The 22,506-nt window shown below is 42.0% G+C and overlaps 1 protein-coding gene across 1 annotated transcript; it reads left to right on the top strand.

Moving 5' to 3' along the window:
* The first annotated feature begins 20,029 nt into the window (after positions 1 to 20,029).
* On the top strand, positions 20,030 to 22,244 carry LOC147904538 (uncharacterized). The gene is made up of 7 exons (XM_087394627.1): positions 20,030 to 20,299; positions 20,429 to 20,501; positions 20,697 to 20,782; positions 21,073 to 21,168; positions 21,312 to 21,386; positions 21,465 to 21,708; positions 21,888 to 22,244. The coding sequence occupies exons 1-7, from the start codon at positions 20,220 to 20,222 to the stop codon at positions 21,996 to 21,998; spliced, it is 765 nt and encodes a 254-aa protein (XP_087250753.1). The 5' UTR covers positions 20,030 to 20,219; the 3' UTR covers positions 21,999 to 22,244.
* The last annotated feature ends 262 nt before the right edge of the window (positions 22,245 to 22,506 follow it).

Here is a 22,506-nt window from a genome sequence, read left to right as displayed (position 1 = left end):
ATTGGACTTGGAGTGAAATGCATTGGCACTTGGAGCGACAAAAATTACAAGAGGCACTCTATAAGCTAGCTGAAACCAAAAAAGGCTTGTAAGGATTTATATACAACCAAATTCAACGAGCGGTAGAGAAGGAACAAGAGAAGGCAAAAGAACGAGTACAAAAGATGAAAGAAACACCTTTGAAATTAAAGGATAGGAAAATAAGGTACTTACATGACATGGATGCATTGGCACCTAGTGGTGGTGCTAGAAAGAGGAAAATCCGGGCTACAAGGTTGGATATCAAATGTTCACATGAAATTACACTCTTTTTGTTTGTGACTAAGTTTTTCTTATGTTCTACTTTAGGAACTTCATCGAAGATGTGATGGGAAGAATAGACGGGGAAGATATTGACTGTTCATATGCTCTAGCCAGTTTATTGAAGTCAAGTGATGTCATTGGGATACTAAGGGACCCAAGACCCAAGCAACTACATGTGTAAGTTGTTGAAGAGGTGATGGACTTCAAGGACATTGTGGATGCAAGGGAGATGCTTGCAACTTATGATACTACCGGTGTAAGTTGTGAAGCTTACACATCTGTTTTCAAAATTTTCAAGTCTGCTATTTTGGGAAAGCACAAGAAGTTTACGGTGCCCCTACCTGTAGCTTGATCTGTGAGATGTGCACGGAAAGAGATAAACCAACGTGCAAGAGAAATGCTTGGAGGGTACCATTGTGTAAGGGGCACATTGACTCGGAAGAGTAAAAAGAAATGTGGTTTGCAAACCTTTATGATGAATGCTTTCAACAATACTTACTTAGATGTTAAGAAACTACAACAAGTAATGGTCAAATTCTATGACATGAGAGAAGATGGTAAGAGGAAATCCATTACAGCATTGCACTTTACTTAGTTCATTTCCTATATTGTGTTCCTAACTAATTCTCTCTTTTGTTGTACAGAATGCAATGGCAAGCTCATATTTGTCATCAAAATGGATGAAGCTCAATTGGTGAAAGAACACAAGTTAGAGAGAGTGAGCATCTGCATTATGAATAAAGCCTCAATTAGAGAAAGATATATGGTGGCTTGCATCATTTGAGACTCCGAAAGAGCGCCATGAGACATTGAAGTGGCTGGTTCTAGATAGAATAGGAATCCCATCAACGATCTGAAGACAAGAGGAAGGGCAAACACTGGCACTAGATGGCCATGGAACATTTCGAGTTGAATGGCATCTTGTTGGTGATTTGAAAACCCTCAAGTGCTTGCATGGTTGTGATATAGAGGCAAATGCAATGTTCACATGCCTTTATTGTATGTGTTTGTTGCAACGTAAGTAAAAGGCTGGATTACAATGGGAGAATGGCATTCTATCTTATAGCTAAATGCAAGCTCCCAATCGCAATAAGAAGGATCCAAAGTGGGATCCCATCTTGCCCATCCCAATAGAGAGAGTACACATATGTACTTTACACGTAGTACTATGCGTACTTGATAAGTTGTTGTATTTGCATCTTGTTTATGCTTGAATTTAATTCCGCAAGAAGTATCCACACAATGCATTGCAAAAGCTAAGAAATTGCTCTTTGAGATGGGATTCCATGGAGGACATGTAAAACTTAAGGAGGATAAGAAAATGTCTAGGACAACACAGAATCTTCCTACCAAAGTGTCCATGGGTGGAGCAAAGGCAAGGAGATTCCTATCTAACCCCACAATCTCAACAAAGACAAACATACATTGTCTCAAAGCAACTTGGGTTGGGAATACTGGAAAGCATTGTGGGAATGTACGACCAATAAGGCTTCTCATCCTCAAGTAGCAACTTTAAGAGCTAAAGTATGGACAAAGGTAGATGCATTGATAAAATTGCTTCGCCAGGTTCAAATCAATGAGATGTATTATGAAAGGTTTAGGATGGCTGTGAAAGACTTTATGCAATTAATGGTGAAAGGGGAGTTACACATTACGCATTACATGGTAAATGCAATTAATGGTGAAAGGGGATGGCACATTATGCATTACATGGTAATATTGTCACCATCGTAACATTTAGCACTTGCTTTATTATTAAACTTTTTTTGTTGTTGAAATGATGCTGATCATGTTTGCAGCATATTCTCTATGCACACGGACAATGGTTTGTACATAATTGGGGCCCTTTGTCCATTTGGAATACACAAGGCATGGAGAATGAGCCAAGTCAACCTACTTCAAGGACTCAAGGCATGGTGGTGGTGTCACTCGTAGAAATGCAGTGCATGAGATGTTCGACTGGTTTTTTAGATGCTTACTAGGTAGGACTTTGAAGTCTGAAAAGGAAGGCATTAGAACTTGCAAAATCTGTTCAAATTGTATCAAAGAATAGAAGGCATAGTCCTTGGAAAGCACCCATAGAGAGACAAGGAGTCACAAGCTAGAGTGAGAGAAGGGAGTAGATGGGTCCAACCAGTAATAGAAACTATGGTGTAATTGTATACAGTTATGAAATCAATATCTTGCTTATTTTGACCACAATTTGTGTACTCACTCTTGGAGTCTAGGGTCTGTGTGAGGTAAGGAGGTTGGGGAAGGTGGGAACAGGGTGAGGGAGGGGGAAGAGAAGGGATGGGGGGGGGGAGTGGTGGAAAGGGTGGGGGGACGACAGGAGGGGGCAACGACAGGAGGGGGGGTAGGGGGGGAGGGCGACGAGCAAGGGGGATTTGGAGGGGTTAGGGCAGGGGATGAGGGGAAGGTTGAAACCCTAAAAATAATTAAAAGGGGTGTAAAAAGATGATGGGCCTATATAAAAAGTATTTAAAAACCCTAACTCTCATTATTCGATGGCACGAGTGAAGAACACTGCCAGACCTACAGGATGCCGCCTCCTTCCTTCTCCAACTCCACCGCCTCCATGGCATCTGTGCAAATGAGCCTCTCCGGGGTTTGGTGGCACATTGCCTAACTATTGTGAGTGCTCCCCCAACTCTCGTGAGCCCTCCTCGAACTCTCGTGAGCATCCCCCGACTCTCATGAGCCCTCCCCCAACTCCCAAGAGCATGATCCTTCCCCTAGGTTCGGTGAGCCCTCCCTCGACTCTCGTGAGCCCTCCCCCAAGTCTTGTGAGCCCGTTCCCAAGTCTCATGAGCCTTCTCCTCTACATGGGCCTTCCCCTCCCTGTGAGCCCTCCCCCAAGTCCCAAGAGCATGTTTCCTCCAAGAGCTCCCATGAGCCCTCCCTAGAACCCCATCAACTAACCTCCAACTCCTAGGAGGGCTCCCGTGAGAGGACTCCCCGAATGAGGAAAATGTTTTTGAGAACCTCCCCGATATCGAGAAGCTTTCAGAGAGGATTCAACAAACCGCAAGAAAGAGTACCATCATCCCTATCCCGATGATAGAGTCCTGCATGGACGTAGTTCCTGATCCCCTGTAACTGCGGGGGGTCACGATAAACCAAACACTGAGGGAGCCCCATCACAAGGACTTCAAAAAAGGTGCAAGGTCAATTCATCCCCACGAGAGGAGTCGTCAGCGTAAAGAAGAGCAATGCAAGAAGTTCAAAGTAGACAAGAGGCCATGGAGCCATGTTCGAGTTTGAGATGTTAAGAATGTGAATATCACATCGCAATGGACTCTAAGGGACGTGTGAGAACACCTATTGGTCATGGAGGACGGCATGTCAGAGTCCTTCAACTTTATGTAAAATGGTGGAAAGATGAGCCGATGTGTGGAGAAGTGCATGCATAGTGCCAATTTCATTCCTCCTACAACATTGAAGATTGTTAACAATGTGTTTGGCTAGTGCAATGTTTAATTTTTTGCCAAATCCTAGTTCTTGTTTCAAAAGATGATGGATAATTAAACTGACAATTATTTCCTTTGATATTTTTTTCCTATGAGTTCATGGTAAATGTTTTTCAAAAAACTTAGGGATTTTATTATTTGTTTTAAAATGTAGGGTTTTGATATATATAAAGGGGTAACAGCCATTTTTACATTACATTCTCACTTTCACTTTTAGAGAGCCATAGAAACTCCCCACCCTCAAAACTTACTCACTCCATCAGTTGCTATTTGCAATGGATTCAGCTACAGCTGCGTTCCATGATTTCATCTCATGAATTGCATTTGCATGTCATAAAAGGAAGAGCTATTCTTTGTGTTTGATAGGACTTTAGATGTCCTAGGCACATATATGCAAGCCAAGGATGACTTCACAGATCTCATCCACTATATGCAAGAGAATTTCACTAATTTTACAGTACACTTGACAACTCTTCAAAGAGATGGGTTTTGGGTTTCGATAGATTACATTAGACGAACCCAAGTTTGTGAAGCACTTAGCTCACGTTTGCGATAATCTTACAAGGAAGGGTTAAATTAGGACAGTAGAAGTAAATGACATCCTAGAAGCGGGTATCATGGGAAATATAGGCACTAAATTCCTTTCATGGGAGATGACATTCATCTTTTTTCTCCAAGAAGGAAATTTAGAGGAAGAATCCTTATCGTCCAGCACCCCCTCTACTAGAACTACTAATATCCTCATCTCCAAACTAGACTCTGACATGTACATGGACGAGAGTCTTGACCATGAAAGAGTGGAAGCAGCTGAAGCATTAGGCCTACTTCAAGAGCCCCCAACAAGAGTAGAGTAAGAATCTGCATTAGAGACCGCTAACTCAAAAGAAGCAGACTTATGGTCCTTGTCGCCCCTCATCATTGATGGAGAGGAGTATGTATTCCTTCATGACATAGAGGTTCTTTTTGGACTACGAAAGGATGAGGCACTCAGAGTCCTATCTAGGTTCAATGTTGACATGTGTCAAAGATCTCGGGGTTTTAGGTTCCGAAGACCAAACAATGGAAGAGTTTCTCCTGATGACATTGGTTTCATTGAGGGATGCAGACATGTCCATATATGATGCATTGCCCTCATGGAGAAGCTTCCACCTCTAAGACAGGATAGGAGAAAGCTTCCACCATTCAAGTGGAAAATCACATAACACCAAGTTCCATCAACATTGCAAATGAGGAAGGGATAGAAGCCAACGACATTGTAGTGGTAAGTTCGAAAAATATTTTGTATTTTGATGTTCTTATGGTATAATTTGTTTTGTTGGTCTTCTAATGTTTGTTGAATCGTGGAAGTCCTCCTATTTTAAGCCCAATGCTAGGGTCTAGCCGACAAAGTAGTCCTTGGTCCCTATGCTCACAACACATAAGAATTAGATGGGAGCACTCTTAGGGTGCAAGTACCTAGACTCTCTCAAAGATAGAGGTGGTTTTTTTTTTGCATGCATGCATGCATGTTCAAGGTTTTTTTTTCATGCTATACATGTTGCATGCATGTATTTACATTACATGCATGTAATCCAACTCTCAAAGCAAAAGTGTATGCAATGTGTATCATATTTCATGCTTGGATTACGACCAATATGCATGTTGTATCATGGTGCATGCATGCAATCTGGCTCTCAAAACAAAACAAAACATGTATGCAATCTTTATTGTGTTGCATGCAATGATGCATGCAATCAACATCATGTTGCATGCATGCATTCTGTCTCATGTTGCATACATTGCATGTAGCCTCATCATGCATCATATCATGTAGTATCATCATTATTGTAGGCACTCATTATAAGTTATATGTATTGGAATTCGCCAATTGAGGCATGCTTACACCAACACTATTGAAATGGGCCTTAGTAGCCTCGCTTCATGTGAGAACTTGTATGGTTGGAGTCTGACCTTCTATTGGAACTTGTATGGTTGGAGTTTGACCTTCTCTTGGAACGGTGGCACATACGATGTTGAAACTATTTCTTATAATTTGCCTATCTAACCATTTTCTAATCTATAGTTTATGTCTTAATTGTCAAGTAGCTACACTTGCACATGGCCCATGGCAAAGTTCAATAGATTTTTTTGCGGAGCCAAATAAGTGACTCCTTATATGAGGTGCATCTCCACATTTCACCTCATTACAACATTTGCATTAAAATTCAATGTAGTTGACATGCACATTGATTGTTGCAAACTCCAATTCTAGGCCGAAGGACTTGTTTTTCACCCCTTTTTTCACTCTTCTTCGTGCTACTCAAGAAGTCACAATAAGGCTTTAGCTGTACCTTGAGTGAAACTTCCATAAACATTATGTGGCAAGGATGTTGTTTCCACTTGTAATTGTGGAGCTTCATTTTGACTTGCATTAAAGCTAATAGCTCCAACCGTAGTCTCATCAACCACATTGTGCATGGCATCAATGAGTGAGGTCTCTATGCTATTACCTTGGTTTGTAAACACTTAAAGCTCATTCTCTTCTGAGGCTTTGAATATGTCTATTTCTTGTCTCCATACTTATAGATTTTCAAACAAAAAGTCAAAAAGAATAGGCATGTATCAACCCAATCTCTCCAAATACATTGGCATGTATCAACACAATCTCTCTGAATACAATTTGCGCCTCGCACAAATAGAAGGCAAGTTGCATTGGGATTCCAATCCATAAAATTGGAAAATTTTAGTCTCTTGGAAATCTCAATATCTCATGTAATCCCCTTCATATTCATTGGCTTGAAGTTGTACTGGACCCTTATCCCAATACACTAGATATCGGAGGAGTTGGCCACTTGCACAGCCACAACAAACACACTCTCTCTCACCTTATTACATAACTAAATTTTGGTAAACCTTACCCCCACCATGCTAAGTGTGGGAGCTATGGACTACAACATTACCAAATGAAGAGTGCTTATTCCTCTTGCAATCTTTCTATACGCAAAAAATAGGTGAGAAAACATGTCAAAATCACCCCCAGTACATGCCATAATACCACCGATCTTAATAATTATACCTATAGATATACGCATTTATATTGAGAAACCCATCATTGATCAATATTTGATCTTTTACTATTGGGTATAATGAATACTACCACTAGTATTGTGAATGCATTTTTATTAAGAAAAAGTACGAATGTCTCTATCATGACCTCAAGGCTGGAAGTGGGACTACATAAAACCATTGTCTCCACCAATGAGATACAATCTATTTGCTCCAATGCCGATGCCGGTAATTGAACCTGTGCCGAATTTGTGCCCTCACAAGCGTCCATGTCAAAGTAACAAGGTATGTTTCTTTTTTGTTTAACCACAATCGATATCTCTCTCCTTTCCCATAATTTGTTCTTTGATTCCATGCAATTTCAAACCAAACATGGCATTCGTGTGAATGATCAGTTAATGGTAAATGCAAACATGAAAGCATGAACAAAGTCCTTGTCGGTATTTCAAAGCTTGAAACTTATCCCAAGTAGAGGAGCAATTGTAACCATGCCAAATCATCCTTTGATCCGTGAATGTGTCAAGATCCTACCTCACAACTTATTTTGAACCTTTGATGAATTTGAGAAACTTGAACTTGGCTAGTGATTTCTACCCAAGGTTTTGGCCTTATATGGCCACTAATGACTAAGGTTACCTAGTCAGTTCTTGTGAAAGAGTAATCCTCTAACACAACCTTTCTACCCAAGGCTTTGGCCTTATACAGCCCCACTAATGACTAAGGTTACCTAGTCAGTTCTTGTGAAAGAGTAATCCTCTAACACATAACCTTTACTTTGCAGAATACAAATCAATTCCTCTTACGTGAATCACCATTGATAAAAAGATAATGCTTGTTGCCAATAAAATCTTGTGGCATATCTCTCAGTTTTCTTTAAGATGATCTATCTAGAGTAAGGGCTCCTATTTGTCAACATGAATGCCTTTCATAAAACCTTCATGAGTAAAAATGAGCTTTTAGAGGCCCTCTTTAATGAAGCCGAAAAGAGCCCACCACATCCCAACCTCTCGCATCTTAGTCTTCTTCTCGACATCATATTGTAGCCCCTTGCTACCCACACATTTTCTCCTTTCCTAGTGTCCTAGTAGTAGACAAGGCCGACCTCCAATCTATTGTGTCTCCTCAAGTTGCATCATTCCCCTTCTCACATCACATGTGCATGCATATTAAGTCCATACCTTCCACGCGAGCGATCGTGGCTCATACCTTGAGCCTCGTCTTCCTTCATGCAGCTCTGTAACCTTCTTGTTTAGAGGCAAGGAGTATTTTGAGATGTCGCTCTCCCTTTTGCCTCAAGACTTCTTATGATAACGGCTTACTATTATTATAAGGGCTTATTTTCGCACTTTAAATCTAAGGGCCTGCCGCTTACTGTTGGCACTTTGACATGCCATCTTTTTAATTCAAAGTCTTCGCAGCTGCCAGCCCGTATCAAATCTTTTCTCTGCCGTAGTTTGAGCAAATTTATGGCCTTACGCTGTGGTTGTTAAGATGGCTTAAGGAAAGCCACCGAGGCTATTGTCAGCAAGGGTACTTGGACTGCTTCATGAATACACGATCCGTTAACGTTCCGGATGCTCGTGATTTAAGTGTACTTCACTCAATTTGACTTTTAAAAAACTCGGGCGATGACGTTTCTTAATTTAGACACCACCGCCCATGGACTTCGTCTTATCGTACTTTAAGGAAAACGAATAGAATCCTTCGATGCAACAGTTCTTCCCCCTACAATGGAAGACAGGCTGGTTTGATGCTGCATTCTGAAAAGCAACATTCGGCAGTTTTAAACTATTTATAGCCTAGGTCTTGTTTGGAGTTTATATGTCTTTTTATGATTACTCCCGAGATCCACTAGATATTTTTTTCCCTAAAAATCCTCTCTCTCTCTCTCTCTCTCTCTCTCTCTCTCTCTCCTTTCCAATTCATCATCTCTGTAGTCTCCAACTTCTTTTTCGCGCTGCACATCCAATTCGTCTTCTTTTTTGCTATTTTGGATCTCAGGCAGGCCTTATGAATGATTTATTATCATTCACCTTGTTAAAATCCCGAAGCCCCACTAAAAGAGGAATGTGGACAAAGCCGCTAACATTTGCAATCCACAAGTGCACACTTTCTATTCATGTTCATCATGTATCTAATCTCCATGAGAAATTAGAAAGGCCAAATTCTCAAGGATTCCAAATGCAATTCGAATTTCATGTTAACCAAGCTTGAGTATCTCTTAAACTGTCTTGAAGAAAAAAACCAATCTAAGCTATGGGCATGTGTCCCCTACATATGTTTGAATTTCTTACTTCCCAAAACTTATAAATGTGATAGAGGCCCTCAATGGAGGCATGATAGAGGGGTTTTAAATGTGAGGGTATTACAAACAACATCATGATACACAAGCATATCAATTTTTATACAATAATAAAAGTTATGGCCTAGTTCAAGAAAAAGTGAGATCACTTGAGTATCTCTTAAACTGTCTTGAAGAAAAAAACCAATCTAAGCTATGGGCATGTGTCCCCTACATATGTTTGAATTTCTTACTTCCCAAAACTTATAAATGTGATAGAGGCCCTCAATGGAGGCATGATAGAGGGGTTTTAAATGTGAGGGTATTACAAACAACATCATGATACACAAGCATATCAATTTTTATACAATAATAAAAGTTATGGCCTAGTTCAAGAAAAAGTGAGATCACTTCTATTAATCAAGTAGTAAGTCTTTGGGATTGTCACCTTTATTCATGAATGGCATTCAACAAAGGACCTAGGTAGTGAATTAATTAAATTGTCCTTAGTCTTGCAGCCCAAGTCATTTCAGCCCTTAATTCTCTATAAGAGGCCTTGGGTGCAATCCTTGTGGATAGCTAACATACATTGCAAGTTATAAGGACACTTATAGGCCGTTGCAAGCCGTCATCATTGATTGCATAATGCTTCTTGGTTATCTCAACCTTCATGAGCTAATATATGCCTTTTAACCATAGGTAGCTACAAAGAGACATCTTCACCTTGACATCAAATCTCTTACGTCTTGGAAATCTATTAGTGCATAAATAATGCGTTGTGCAAGGTGTTATGTTGGACAATAATGTAGCTTGGCTAACTGGAAAATATTTAGAGTAGGAAACCACCCTAAGTTTATCATGAACAATACATGCATCTAAATAGATGCAAGTGTTGATGGAATGTAATGCTCAGTCCTTCTTCGATTCCCCAGAATCATCATCTTGAGGGAAGGCCTACTTCATGATGTTGATCTTGAGGGAAGGTGTTGAGAGTTCACGCTCAACATCATGTGATCATGTGTGCATAGCACCATCACGTGATCATATGTGCATAGCACTAACCTTATAGAGTGCTATAAAGGAAAGGGTTAGATCCCCTAACCCTAACCCTAAAAGGGTTTGTATATATTCTATTTTTTCAACTAATTCTAGTGTACAGTTAGTCATTTGTGGTGTGCTCTCTAGCTGTGCCCTCTCTCCTCATCTCCACTCTTCTCCTCTCCCCTCTTCATATTTTGTCATGGTATCAGAGCATGGTTCTGCCTTCCGCTGAGGCGCCATCCTTCTTGTGAGAGTGAGAGAGTTCTCTTGAGTGTTCTCCACGAGAGTCACTTCCGGTGAGAGATCTTCAACCGTCCATTTGAAAGAAATTTCCGTCTACACTTGCATGAGAGATTTCCGTTCGTCTCTTCTTCTTAGGGAGAGAGTTTTCTGAGATTTTTTGTGACTTGAATCGTTTTTCTGAGCGAGATATTGAGAGAGACCCTTCACAAAGTTGTCTTGCCTAAAGCTCAAGAAGCAACCACCCTCGACTCTCCAACAAGCCGCTCCAACCGAATGAAGGCAGAAAATCGAGCTCCAAAGAGCTCTTAGCTCTATTGCCAGCCGCCATCAACAAGCTCATACGAGCTTTCCTCAACCAGCAGTGGCTCCATAGCTCTAGCAGCATCGGCTAGCCTCTGCCTCGCCTCGTCTACAACAAAGCGACTCCTGCTTCTCCAATCGAGCTCCTGGCACAGCAGACCCAACGACCTCGTTCACGGCTCCTTCGCAAGGCAAGCCTCCAAACAGTGCAGCTACAAATAGCAACGAGCACCTAACGAGCAACTTTCTACGACTCTACGTCGCCTTGCACGCCCCGCGGCCGAAGCCTCACGCCTCGAACAAGCTCGTCGCGCCACGCCTCTCCAAGCACACAAAGCCTTCCAAGCGTGAGGCGATGCATCTTCTCCATCGACATCCATGCAGTCGAGTCCAATTTTTTCAGCCTCTTGAGCCGAGCTGCGGAGCTTGGAAGCTATGGCGATGGCCGCTGCTGCGACGAACAAGAGCCTAAGCTCTCTGGCTGCACGCAGCTCCACGACGCAGCTCCACGACGATGACGAAGAGTGCCAAGCCGTGGCAAATAGCGACGCCCACAAGTCCGGAGGGGGTGAGATCTGTGCCATTTGTAAGGCTTGCGTAAGCAACGACTAGAGCAGCCCGCACGGAGATCCTCCAACGGAGGCATCCTCTTCAACAGAGCTCCAACGAAGGAGACGGAATCTTCATAGATTCTGTCAGAATCTTTCAAAGATTTCGGTCTCCCTCCTTGAGACACGTGGCCTTATCACCAACCTTATCCACCCAGGGTCACCACACACACAGGTGTAGTCAAGGATCAGCCACGTGGCACCCTTATCCACAGTGCCACGTCATCTGCCACGTCAGCACTACCACATCATCAGGCCACGTCAGCACTGCCACATCATTTGCCACGTCAGCATTGCCACATCATCAGGCCACGTCATCAGGCCACGTCATCTACCACATCATCAGGCCACGTCATCACGCCACGTCATCATGCCACATCATCAGTGCCATGTCACCCTGCTGACATCATCTGTGCCACCTCAGCACAGAGCTTCACTAGCACACCTCTTGCTAAGCACAGTGCCACATCATCACTACATGTGACTCACAGTGACACATCATCATTGAGCACCATTTGCACTCCTTTTGCCCCTCCACCTAGATCAAGTCATATCTCTTGATCCAGGAAGAATTTGAGGGTACTCCAAAAAGGAAAATCGCTCGATTTTTCGTGCTCTACGTGGTCGTTACATCACGTGCACATTTCGGCGCAAGTTACACTCACATTTGAGCCTCGCCGACAAAACCACTTCCTTCACGCACATTTGCCTCTACATCGACGCATCTGACCCAGCACTTAAAAAGAACAAAGGAAAAGGAATTATTTGCTGCTCTTTCATTGATCGACGGTTGGTTTAGATCTAGATCAGAGTAGACTAGATCGCCATAGAGGGGACGCTTTGAATTCCCCAAGTTGCCAATCTAAGCCATGCCCGAAATTCCCAACTAGTACCTACTCGGAGTCAGTCCATACGCTCACATCCGATTTCACATCATTACATTACCTGAAACCTTACTTTCATCAGTTCAATGAGTAGACTTCAGAGTTCAGAGGCATTGCAGATTGATTCAGTGGGCAGATAGCACTTGATTTCACACACACATGCCACCATTGTAAAGCCTATTTGGCTATCTCACGGCATCGTGCACATCATTTTTCAGCCTTATAAAGCCTCTTGGCTATTCCCGGCATCATTGCCACAAGCCTTGTAACACAGGTCAGATCTTATTTACTGCAGTTCTATCTTCACCGACGGTACAGAGATTTCACTTGGCATCTTCAGTGTATTTGCAGTTGATTCATACAGAGTTTTTTCAGGACACTTTTTGAGTACATTGTTTGCACCATGTCGACTAGCAACCTCAATCTGGAGGCATCTGCTAAGTTAGACAACTCCAATTACGGTACATGGAAATACCGAATGGAGACCATTCTTGTGCTTCAGGACAAATGGGAGAATGTCGATGGATCTATACCTAAACCATTGGCCGATCCAGCCACCAGTAGCTCTACTCCATCTGTTGTCACAGCACCAGCAACGGGATCTACATCGGGATCTACATCTACACAAACAGTTTCCGCACCAGTAGCAGATCCTGCCATTGCCCGAGCTCAAGCAGAATGGGATAAGAAAGATAAGTATGCCTATCACCTGATCAAGCAGAATGTGCAAGATGTCATGCTAGGACAGCTCAACACAGTCAAGACATCAAAAGAAGCATGGGATATGTTCGCAGCTCTCTACGAGTCTAAGAACACATCCAGGATTCTCACTCTGAGAAACCAGATCAACCACAGTTTCCGCAACAGCAGTGAAACCGGTCATGCTTATGTACTCCGCATCAAAGACTACAACAATCAACTTGCAGCAGCAGGAGAAACTATGAATCCCGCAGAAATGGTTCAAGTAATCCTGAATGGACTAGGAGAAGGATATGAGAATCTAGTCCAGAGTATTGCCATCCAGTATTGCCATCCAACGGCAAATTCCAACACTGGAAGAACTTCAGTCAGTTCTACTTGGTGAAGAACTCAGGACTCAGGCCATTCAAGCACGTAAAGGTCATTCTAATGATCAGGCATTCACAGCTTCAGACAGAAGCAGAGGTAAAGGCAAAAACAGAGGTAGATCATATCAGAAAAGTGGTCATCATTAACAAAATCAAAGTCAGAATCAGCATCAACATCAGCAACATCAAAATCAGCAAAGAGGAAATCATTCCAACCAAGGACGAGGGAATGCATCCACCAATGTGTCAAACATTCAATGCAACTATTGTCACAAGTTTGGACACTATGAAAGAGATTGCCGCAAGAAGCAGTATGACCAAGGCGGTCAATCCAGCAATAATCGAGGGAATTCCCGAGGAAGAGGAAATCATCGTGGTGGACATTCTAGTCACAGTCATTTTGCAAATGAACATGGAAATATGTTTCTTGCAAGTGAGGAATTGCATCAGACTGATACAATGCACCTAGACACTGATTTCAATCCCAAAGAGGATTTCAGCTATCAAGTCGATCAAGTGGAACAAGATCCTTGGTACATCGACAGCGGTGCATCATCTCATATGACAAATCATCAGGAATGGTTCACAGAAATGAAGCCATTAGAAGGTCAAAAGAATGTCATCTACACAGCAGACAATACACCGAATCCGGTTCAAGGGACAGGTGTTATCCCTATGAACAATTTCACTGGTACAAAAGGATTAGTCAAAGATGTGCTCTATGTTCCGAAGCTCAGCAAGAACCTTTTGTCAGTAGGTCAAATGACGGAACACAACTACAAAGTCATCTTCGACGGTGATGAATGCACTATCAGAGACAAATCCAAAAGAGGTCAGCTAGTAGCAAAAGGTGTCAAGGAAGGACGCTTATACAGGATGCTAGCTACAGTACCAGATAAGCATGCCATGTCAGCTCAAATGCAACAAATGCCACTATCCGCAAAATGGCACAAGAGATATGGTCATGTCAACTTCAAGTACTTGTTAGATCTCCGGAATCAAAATATGGCAATTGGGATTCCGAAGCTACAATTTCTTGGAAAAGTTTGTGAAGCATGCTGCTTCGGCAAACAAAAGCGAACCAACTTTGTCAGAAGTACCTCTCGTGCACGAGGTATTCTTGATTTAATTCATACAGATGTATGGGGTTATGCCCAGACCCGCAGCATCAATGGTTCACTTTATTACTTGACCTTCATCGACGACTACAGCAGATATTGTTGGGTCTACTTTCTGAAAGAGAAATCTGAAGTGTTTACCAGATTTCAAGAATTCAAAGCCATGGTAGAAAACCAAACAGGCAGAAAGATCAAGGTCATGAGATCAGACAGAGGAGGTGAATACATGTCTTCAGCCTTCATCAATTTTTGCAAAAATCACTGTATTCGAAGACAATTCACATGTGCAGATACTCCTCAGCAAAATGCAATAGCTGAAAGGAAGAATGGGACTTTAGCAGACAGTGCTAGAGCAATGCTTAGTGAAAAGCATCTTCCAAATCAGTATTGGGCAGAAGCAATAGCTACAGCTAACTACTTGCTTAATCGGCTTCCTACCGAACCGATACAAGGTATGACTCCTTATGAAGCATTCACTGGACACAAGCCACGCATTGGGCATCTCCGCATATTTGGTTGCATAGCATATGCCCACATACATGATGATCATCGCAGGAAATTGGATGCGAAGTCACGCAAATGCATCATGGTTGGCTACAGTGAAGAAAGCAAAGCATACAAATTGTATGATCCCATCAACCGCAAAGTCATTATCTCCAGAGATGTAATCTTCAATGAGGAATCAGAATGGAAAACCTCACCTACACCGGAGATAGAAGCATCGACTTCACAGTCACCTACAGACCAGGTTGATGAAGAAGAGCAAGAATTGCCAGCAACACCCCAATCAGCGCCACAGCAGCTCAGACGGTCCACTAGGGAAAGCAGACCACCAGCCAGATTGACATATGCTCAGAAAGGCAAAGCAATTCAGGTGGAAACCACCAACTATGCTCTTATGACTACCATCATGGCTACAGAAGAGCCTGTGTACTTCGAAGACGCAGTAGATAAGCCAGAATGGCAAACTGCTATGAATGAAGAAATGGATGCTTTGTATAAAAATAACACTTGGGAATTATGCGACCTTCCACCAGGAAAGAAGGCCATAGCCAACAAATGGGTATACAAAGTGAAGTACAATCCAGATGGCAGTATTCAGAGATACAAAGCCAGATTAGTTGCAAAAGGATTTGCACAACAATATGGCCAAGATTATGATGAGACTTATGCTCCAGTAGCTAAGATGGATTCCATACGGTTCTTGATATCACTAGCGACACTCAGTAAATGGAATGTGTATCAGCTCGATGTCAAGAATGCATTTCTCAATGGTTATCTAGACGAGGAAGTCTACATGCAACAACCAGCCGGTTATGTTGAACCAGGACAGGAGAACAAGGTTTGCCATCTCAAGAAAAGTCTCTATGGCTTAAAGCAAGCACCCAGAAGTTGGTACAGCAGAATTGACAAGTATTTTGCTGATCTGGGATACATGAAGTCCAATGCAGATCATACTCTCTACTACAAAGTTCAAGGGGAAGATATTACTATTGCACTTTTGTACGTAGATGATCTGATTGTGACAGGAAGCAAGGATAGCTTCATCAGAAAGCTAAAACAAGACTTATCTGCAGAGTTCGACATGAAAGATCTTGGACTTATGCACTATTGTCTTGGAATTGAGTTCTGGAGAGATTCAGATAGCACATTCATGAGTCAGCTCAGATATGTTGACAGTCTCCTGAAGAAGTTTCATATGGCAGATTGCAAGATTGCAGCCACTCCCATGGAACAGAGTTTGAAACTTATGAAAGATTCAGAAAAGCCTACAGTCAATGACAGATACTACAGGCAACTCATTGGATCTCTTATATATCTGACAATCACACGGCCAGATATTTGTTATGCAGTAAGCTCACTAGCACAGTTTATGGCAAATCCAAAATAGTCTCACTGGAATGCAGCCAAAAGAGTCTTGAGATACATCAGAGGTACAAGACAGTTTGGGATAGAATACAGAGGAAGTCATCCATGGTTGCATGGATACTGTGACAGTGACTATGCTGGAGATCATGAGACCAGGAGATCGACATAGGGATATGCATTTTTCCTTGGTCAAGGTGCTATATCATGGTTGTCTAACAAACAGCCAACTGTTTCTTTGTCTTCGACTGAAGCAGAATATAGAGCACTCACTACAAGTGCATGTGTGGCTATATGGCTCAGAAGACTATTGTCAGAAATAGATTACTTTGATGAATCAAAGCCAACAACAATATACTGTGATAATCAATCGGCTCAAGCATTGGCCAAAAATCTAGTATATCACTCCAGAACAAAGCACATTGATGTCAGAGAGCACTTCATCAGAGAAAGAGTGTTACTTGGTGACATCACACTGCAGCATTGTGATAGCAAAGAAAATGTTGCAGACATCTTTACCAAACCACTCGGTAAAGAGCTATTCGAGAAACACCGACTAGCTCTTGGTTTGACGCAGAGAAGGACATTCCCATTAAAGGGGTGTGATGGAATGTAATGCTCAGTCCTTCTTCGATTCCCCAGAATCATCATCTTGAGGGAAGGCCTACTTCATGATGTTGATCTTGAGGGAAGGTGTTGAGAGTTCACGCTCAACATCATGTGATCATGTGTGCATAGCACCATCACGTGATCATATGTGCATAGCACTAACCTTATAGAGTGCTATAAAGGAAAGGGTTAGATCCCCTAACCCTAACCCTAAAAGGGTTTGTATATATTCTATTTTTTCAACTAATTCTAGTGTACAGTTAGTCATTTGTGGTGTGCTCTCTAGCTGTGCCCTCTCTCCTCATCTCCACTCTTCTCCTCTCCCCTCTTCATATTTTGTCAAGTGTTTCTGTTGAGAAATTGCACTATGTACATATATCGTATACAAGAGTGGTAAAATGGGGTGCCCAAAATGTATAGACTAAGTGTATAAGGAGACCATTAGGAGGGCATTAGGATTCACCATGATAGTAGATCTTTCTATCATTCATTTTTGTCAAAATAGAGGCGTCTACATATTATATAGCACCCTGATGACTTGGAGAGGTCTAGTTGGACCAAGGAGATCGTTGACCCAAGGAGCGAAGTGTAGGCACCAATGCCAAAAGTAGTAGCATACATCATGGTACATAGGTCACTATACGTGGAAGAGATGCTTACATAGGGAGGGGACTAAGCAAAAGAAATGATGACCACAATAATAAATAAAGCTATGGAAGAAAGATTCCACACAAACTAGGAACTTAATAGGATAGTACCAATCTTGAAAGCAACAGAAAATAAGGTACAGCAAAAAACATCAAAGCAAGTAGTCTGGTTGCTAAACTTTATGGCACCATCCTTGAGCAAAAATGCATCACGTGGGTAGAGGAACAAGTAATAAGGGCACCATCCCATGTAGGCTTCCAGCCCAAACATTCAACAGTTACAGACCATAAACCATCTAGTTGAAGAAGAGATAGAGGTTGGCACATGGTGGAACTTGAGCCTCCAGTTAAAGCAGTGACTTTTGGCTCCTTTCTGGCATTAGCAGTGTACAGTCATTGGAAGAGTCCCCAAAAGCAAGCCAAGACACAACAAAAGAATTGTGCACCCCATTATCATAGTTGTCGTAGCAATGGTGCTAGGTATCACAATTGCAGTTCATTGCAGTTCGTCTAAGCATCCTCTTCAACCATTCTTCATAGAGGATCTTGTGTCATAAAATGCTAAGTGCATTGAGTGTTAGAGGTGTTGCAAGGGGGAATCTTTTTAGACTAGGGGTTGCTAACTGCTTTTTGTGTAAGATGTGGAACATTTCTTCATGAACATTTTAAGGTGGGGTGTTGTCGAGAAGGGAAACATAGAGATGTGAAGGAAATCAACCTAGCAAAGATGGCATAAGTTTTGTGACCCACACATGTTAACAAAATGGTTGTAAGGAGTGTGCAACATGGCCAAAATATTTGGCTTTAAGAAGGTGCTGGTAATGAGGGTGAAGGCCCAAGGGTGATGTTGATAAAAGCAAAGAGAGAAGGAAGAGACGGAAGTGGCAAAGATTAGAAATATTCCTTAGTGGCAAGATGTGAAACTTTTAGGGGAATTCGGTTTGAGAAGGAAATAGCAAAAGGATATCACGAAGATATCACCAACCATAGCTCGAACTTTCTTCCCTCCTCCTCCCTCCCTCCTTCCTTTTGAACAGTAAGCCACAATACTACCTGTAATGGAGAACTTGGAATGTGCAATATCACTGATTTTGAACGTGATGAGTCCTACAAAAGCCAAATTCTTAGCTAAATATGGAGTTTTGAGATTCATTTCTTGCCATGAAGCCTTCCCCTTATTTGTTTTTCCTGCTAGCATCTCACCTTCTTTATTTCTCTTTTGCCTGAAGAGTACGATTGGCCGACCTCATGCTTTTATACGCCTTCATCAAGAGCTCATACCATGAGTTGTTCTGGCCTTACATCATTGTCCAATGCCCTTGTACCTTATGCATTGCATCATTTTGAGCATAGGAATAAGCCAAGGAGGCATTTTTCTCTAGAGTAAGTGAAAGTGTCTCTTTCTATTGGATGCTCTTTATTTGCGAGAACCCCCAAAAGAGTGAGTTTTTTTTAATGGACTTCTTGCATCCAAGAGCTATATGTTTTAGTGGCTAGTTTAAGAATTCTTTTGTTTATTTTGTGTGCTAAAAAAGTTGAAAAGATGTGAAAATAAGCATATTTTACAAGAGATGATGTTGATTTTTAGTACATTTTGAAATATAACCCATTTTTCCAAAAAATTAAAGGGAATCTTTAAGGAGAAACATTTGCAATTACCCAAACAATCCACACGATGTATGGTCTTCTTTTTTGGAGGTTATTAAGCCATTTTGAGGCTATTTTTTTTGGAGGATCTTCCGTGCTGTCAACAACAGCACCTTGTTTCCTTCTTGAGCATCCCCTTCTCTACAGTCCTCCCTCTTCACTTTCTTTGCACTTTCTTCTTGGGCATCTCCTTCTCTACTCTTCGCTTTCTTCCAGGCAGGCCCTGTGAATTGCAATTCATCTTGTTTTACCTTTAGTGAAATACCTATTTTTAGAATCGTCTCATACCAATATCCTCACTTGCTTTTCGCTTTCTTTAGCCCTCACTTTCTTCTTGGGCATCTCCTTCTCTACCTTCTCTTTCTTCCGGGCAGGACCTATGCATTGAAGTTCATCTTGTTTTCCATTTTTCATTATGCACACCATAAGTGAAATACCTATTTTTAGAATCATTTCATACCTATATCCCCTCTTTGGGTACGTGATGGTGAGGTGGGAAATACCAATGTGTAATCCCTTTAGACCTATTTCCCCTCTTTTTGGTTTTTCCTAATGAGACCCATAGTGTGAAATATATTCTTGATGCAAATGGTGCGAAAAGTATACGTGATGCAAATGTGTGCGTGAAGGTGAGGTGGTGTATACGTGATTGGAGAGCTATGGGGGATGACGCAAATGTATAGGTGATGCTGAGCTAGGGCGTTATTACGTGAAATATTGAATGCCTTTGATTACATGAATATTGAATATTTATCTCTACCCCTCTGCCATTCATATATATATATATATACGTACCGATGACTACTTTGTCAAACAGCTTCCTCGTTTACTACTAAATCCTGCTTTTCCACTTTGCACCTTGCGTTCCTTCCTTCCTTCCTTCCATCCCTCCTACAACTTTCATCCTTCCCGTCCCTCTTCACCTCTTGCTTATCTTACTCCTTCACCCATTTTTTTTGGGCTCCCTTATTCCTTCATACCACCATCGTATCCTCTCCTCCTTGTCTTCCTATTGCTACCTCCATTTGCTTTAGCTTTTCGCTCCCACTCTCTGCCTTGACCTCATTTTTCTTTCTTCCTTTCATTGATCATGGCAATGAGGCACATACCCAACTCCAGTTTATACGTCTCTAGGCCGACCTCCTGGCTCGAAAGCCGGTTTCACTTCAGGTAAGCCTTCGCCCACACCAATCTTCCCAAAATCTACACCTCTACGAATACCAGCAACGTTTTTATTTTGGTTTCGAGGACCAAATTGTCAACCTCTGCTTCGTCTCTTACACGCACTGTGGTGAACAGTTTCGCAGAGTACTACAACCCAAAGAAGAACGATTTCGGGAGCTTACGCGTCGTGAACGACGATCTAGTAAAGGTAACATTCTAATTTGAGTTTCGAAGTCTATGCTTATACGTCTCGAAAATCTAAACATCCACGGAAATGATTGTCACCGGGGAATCAGTATCTTCGTCGATTTCTACTCCTAGTCTTGCGTCGGTTTCAAGTTCAGATGCATTTCTCTCTAAATTTATCTACAATTTCGGACCGACAAGATTGTTTTGGGTGCAGCCACATTCCGGCTTCGGCACGCATCCTCATCGGGACATGGAAATATTCACCTACGTCGTAGACGGAGAGCTTACACACAAGGACAGGTGAAAGACACTACGGTAGACAGGATTCTTGTACGATTCAGGAGCAAGGGACCACTTCTCTTTTAGAACTGCACAAGACTATAGCTATATTTTTTTGGCAGCTAGATTTGACTCGCAGATCCACCATTTGCATTATGTAGTCCCTATTTTGCATCAGCTCTATAACTTCAACTCAAAGATGTTAACCGGGCAGCAGCTGAAGCTGGTTTCGACTGTCCCGCTGTCTGCGCTGCTTTTCTCGCCTTGTGTTTTCTTTCCCATTTTGGTTTTACTGCCTGTTTCCATCACAGTATGGGTACGTTGGAAACACTAGGACGCGGATCTGTGCAATACATGAGTGCCGGCCGTGGCATCACACACTCAGAGATGAACAACAGCAGTCAAATGTACATTTTTGGTGCCCTTTTCTCGTCTACCCTCAAGCATCGTGTATGCTGAATTAAAATTCATGACCTCATTGGGTGTGGGAGCATTTATAAGTTTCTTTGAAAAATATTTATATACTTGAAATTGGATTGTTGCTGTGCAGTCTGCGCTTTTTACAAATATGGATCAAGCCGGATAGGAAGAATCACACTCCAAATTACGGATCTAGAGTTTTCAAGTAAGTGATACTAATATAATGATCCTGAGGGTCCTCGAAGTCTCGCCTTCTGGTCTGACCAGTTTCACGGTTTTTCAGGAAAGAGGACAGGCACAACAAGCTGCAACAGGTGGTCATGAGCTATGAAAACTATGATTCTGTCAGCGATAAGGGAGAAGGGACGATACCTATACATCAGGACGCCAACATTTATATCTCTGAAGCAGATGCAGGAGTGAAGCAAGAGTTTGTGATACATAGAAAGCGCCAAGCTTACATCGTGTGCATCGAAGGGTCGCTCCTGGTGAACCAGATCATGTTGGAGGCACGCGATGCCCTTGAGGTAGGATTGAATAGTGCCATTCCTATAAGTGAAGATTGGTTGTACTATAATATGGCAACCACTACTAAGTTTGGTTCATGTTTAATCTAGAAGTAGCGAGCCCTAAGTTTTGCTGAGTTTGTTTTGTCTGTCACCGCTAGATATGGTACTTGAATCTGATTTTGGTTTTTGACACACAGATTGTAGGGGAGCAGAATCATGGAATTCCTGTACAACTTGAGGCGCACACGCAGCTGGGAGCCCACTTCATAGTGATGGAAATGGCGAAAAGTGGTTTGTCATCAGCTTGAGCGTGAACGTGTCAAAAGTGCAAAACTGGCAGGATGCAAGTATTCTGGGAAACTGGATGAAGACACACAGAACTACCCCATATCTCCGTGTCTCCACATGCAAGCATTGGTGGATAATCACGAAGTTTTTTGAATTTTCAAGCTTGAAGATAAAAGTTGAGAAATACGCAACCTATCCGTGTTTAAAACTTCTCTTAATATTGAAGAACCAACATTATTGGCGCTCCTCTTAGAGTTTTGGTAGCCATCTATTGGTTAGATGAATGTAATATTGAGTACTATATGTTTCACAATGGCCTCAAATCTTATTTATGTCCAAAATCAGATTACTTTTCTAAAATAACTAGTAGATGGTTTGTTCTTTAGTAAACGAGTACGAATGAAGTGTAGAAAGTGAATTGAGAGAGAGAGGAGAGAGAGAGAGAGAGAGAGAGACAATGAATTGGAAATGAACTTCTTGTATACTTAGCCCAAATGATGATCAGATACAAACGGCTAGAAGCTAGAA

Source organism: Dipteris shenzhenensis, chromosome 2 (assembly GCF_047967505.1).
Source record: "Dipteris shenzhenensis isolate YYH24624 ecotype China chromosome 2, Dip_SZ_1.0, whole genome shotgun sequence".
Taxonomy (NCBI): Eukaryota; Viridiplantae; Streptophyta; class Polypodiopsida; order Gleicheniales; family Dipteridaceae; genus Dipteris; species Dipteris shenzhenensis.
The sequence above is the reverse complement of the archived record's forward strand: the minus strand, read 5'-3'. Positions and strand labels throughout refer to the sequence as shown.

Bases quoted from the DNA above. Each gene is read 5' to 3' on its own strand.
- LOC147904538 (XM_087394627.1), top strand. From the start codon at position 20,220: ATGGCAATGAGGCACATACCCAACTCCAGTTTATACGTCTCTAGGCCG. The intron at 20,783-21,072 runs GTGAAAGACACT...TTTCCATCACAG, and splicing joins GAGCTTACACACAAGGACAG to TATGGGTACGTTGGAAACAC. The intron at 21,709-21,887 runs GTAGGATTGAAT...TTTGACACACAG, and splicing joins AGGCACGCGATGCCCTTGAG to ATTGTAGGGGAGCAGAATCA.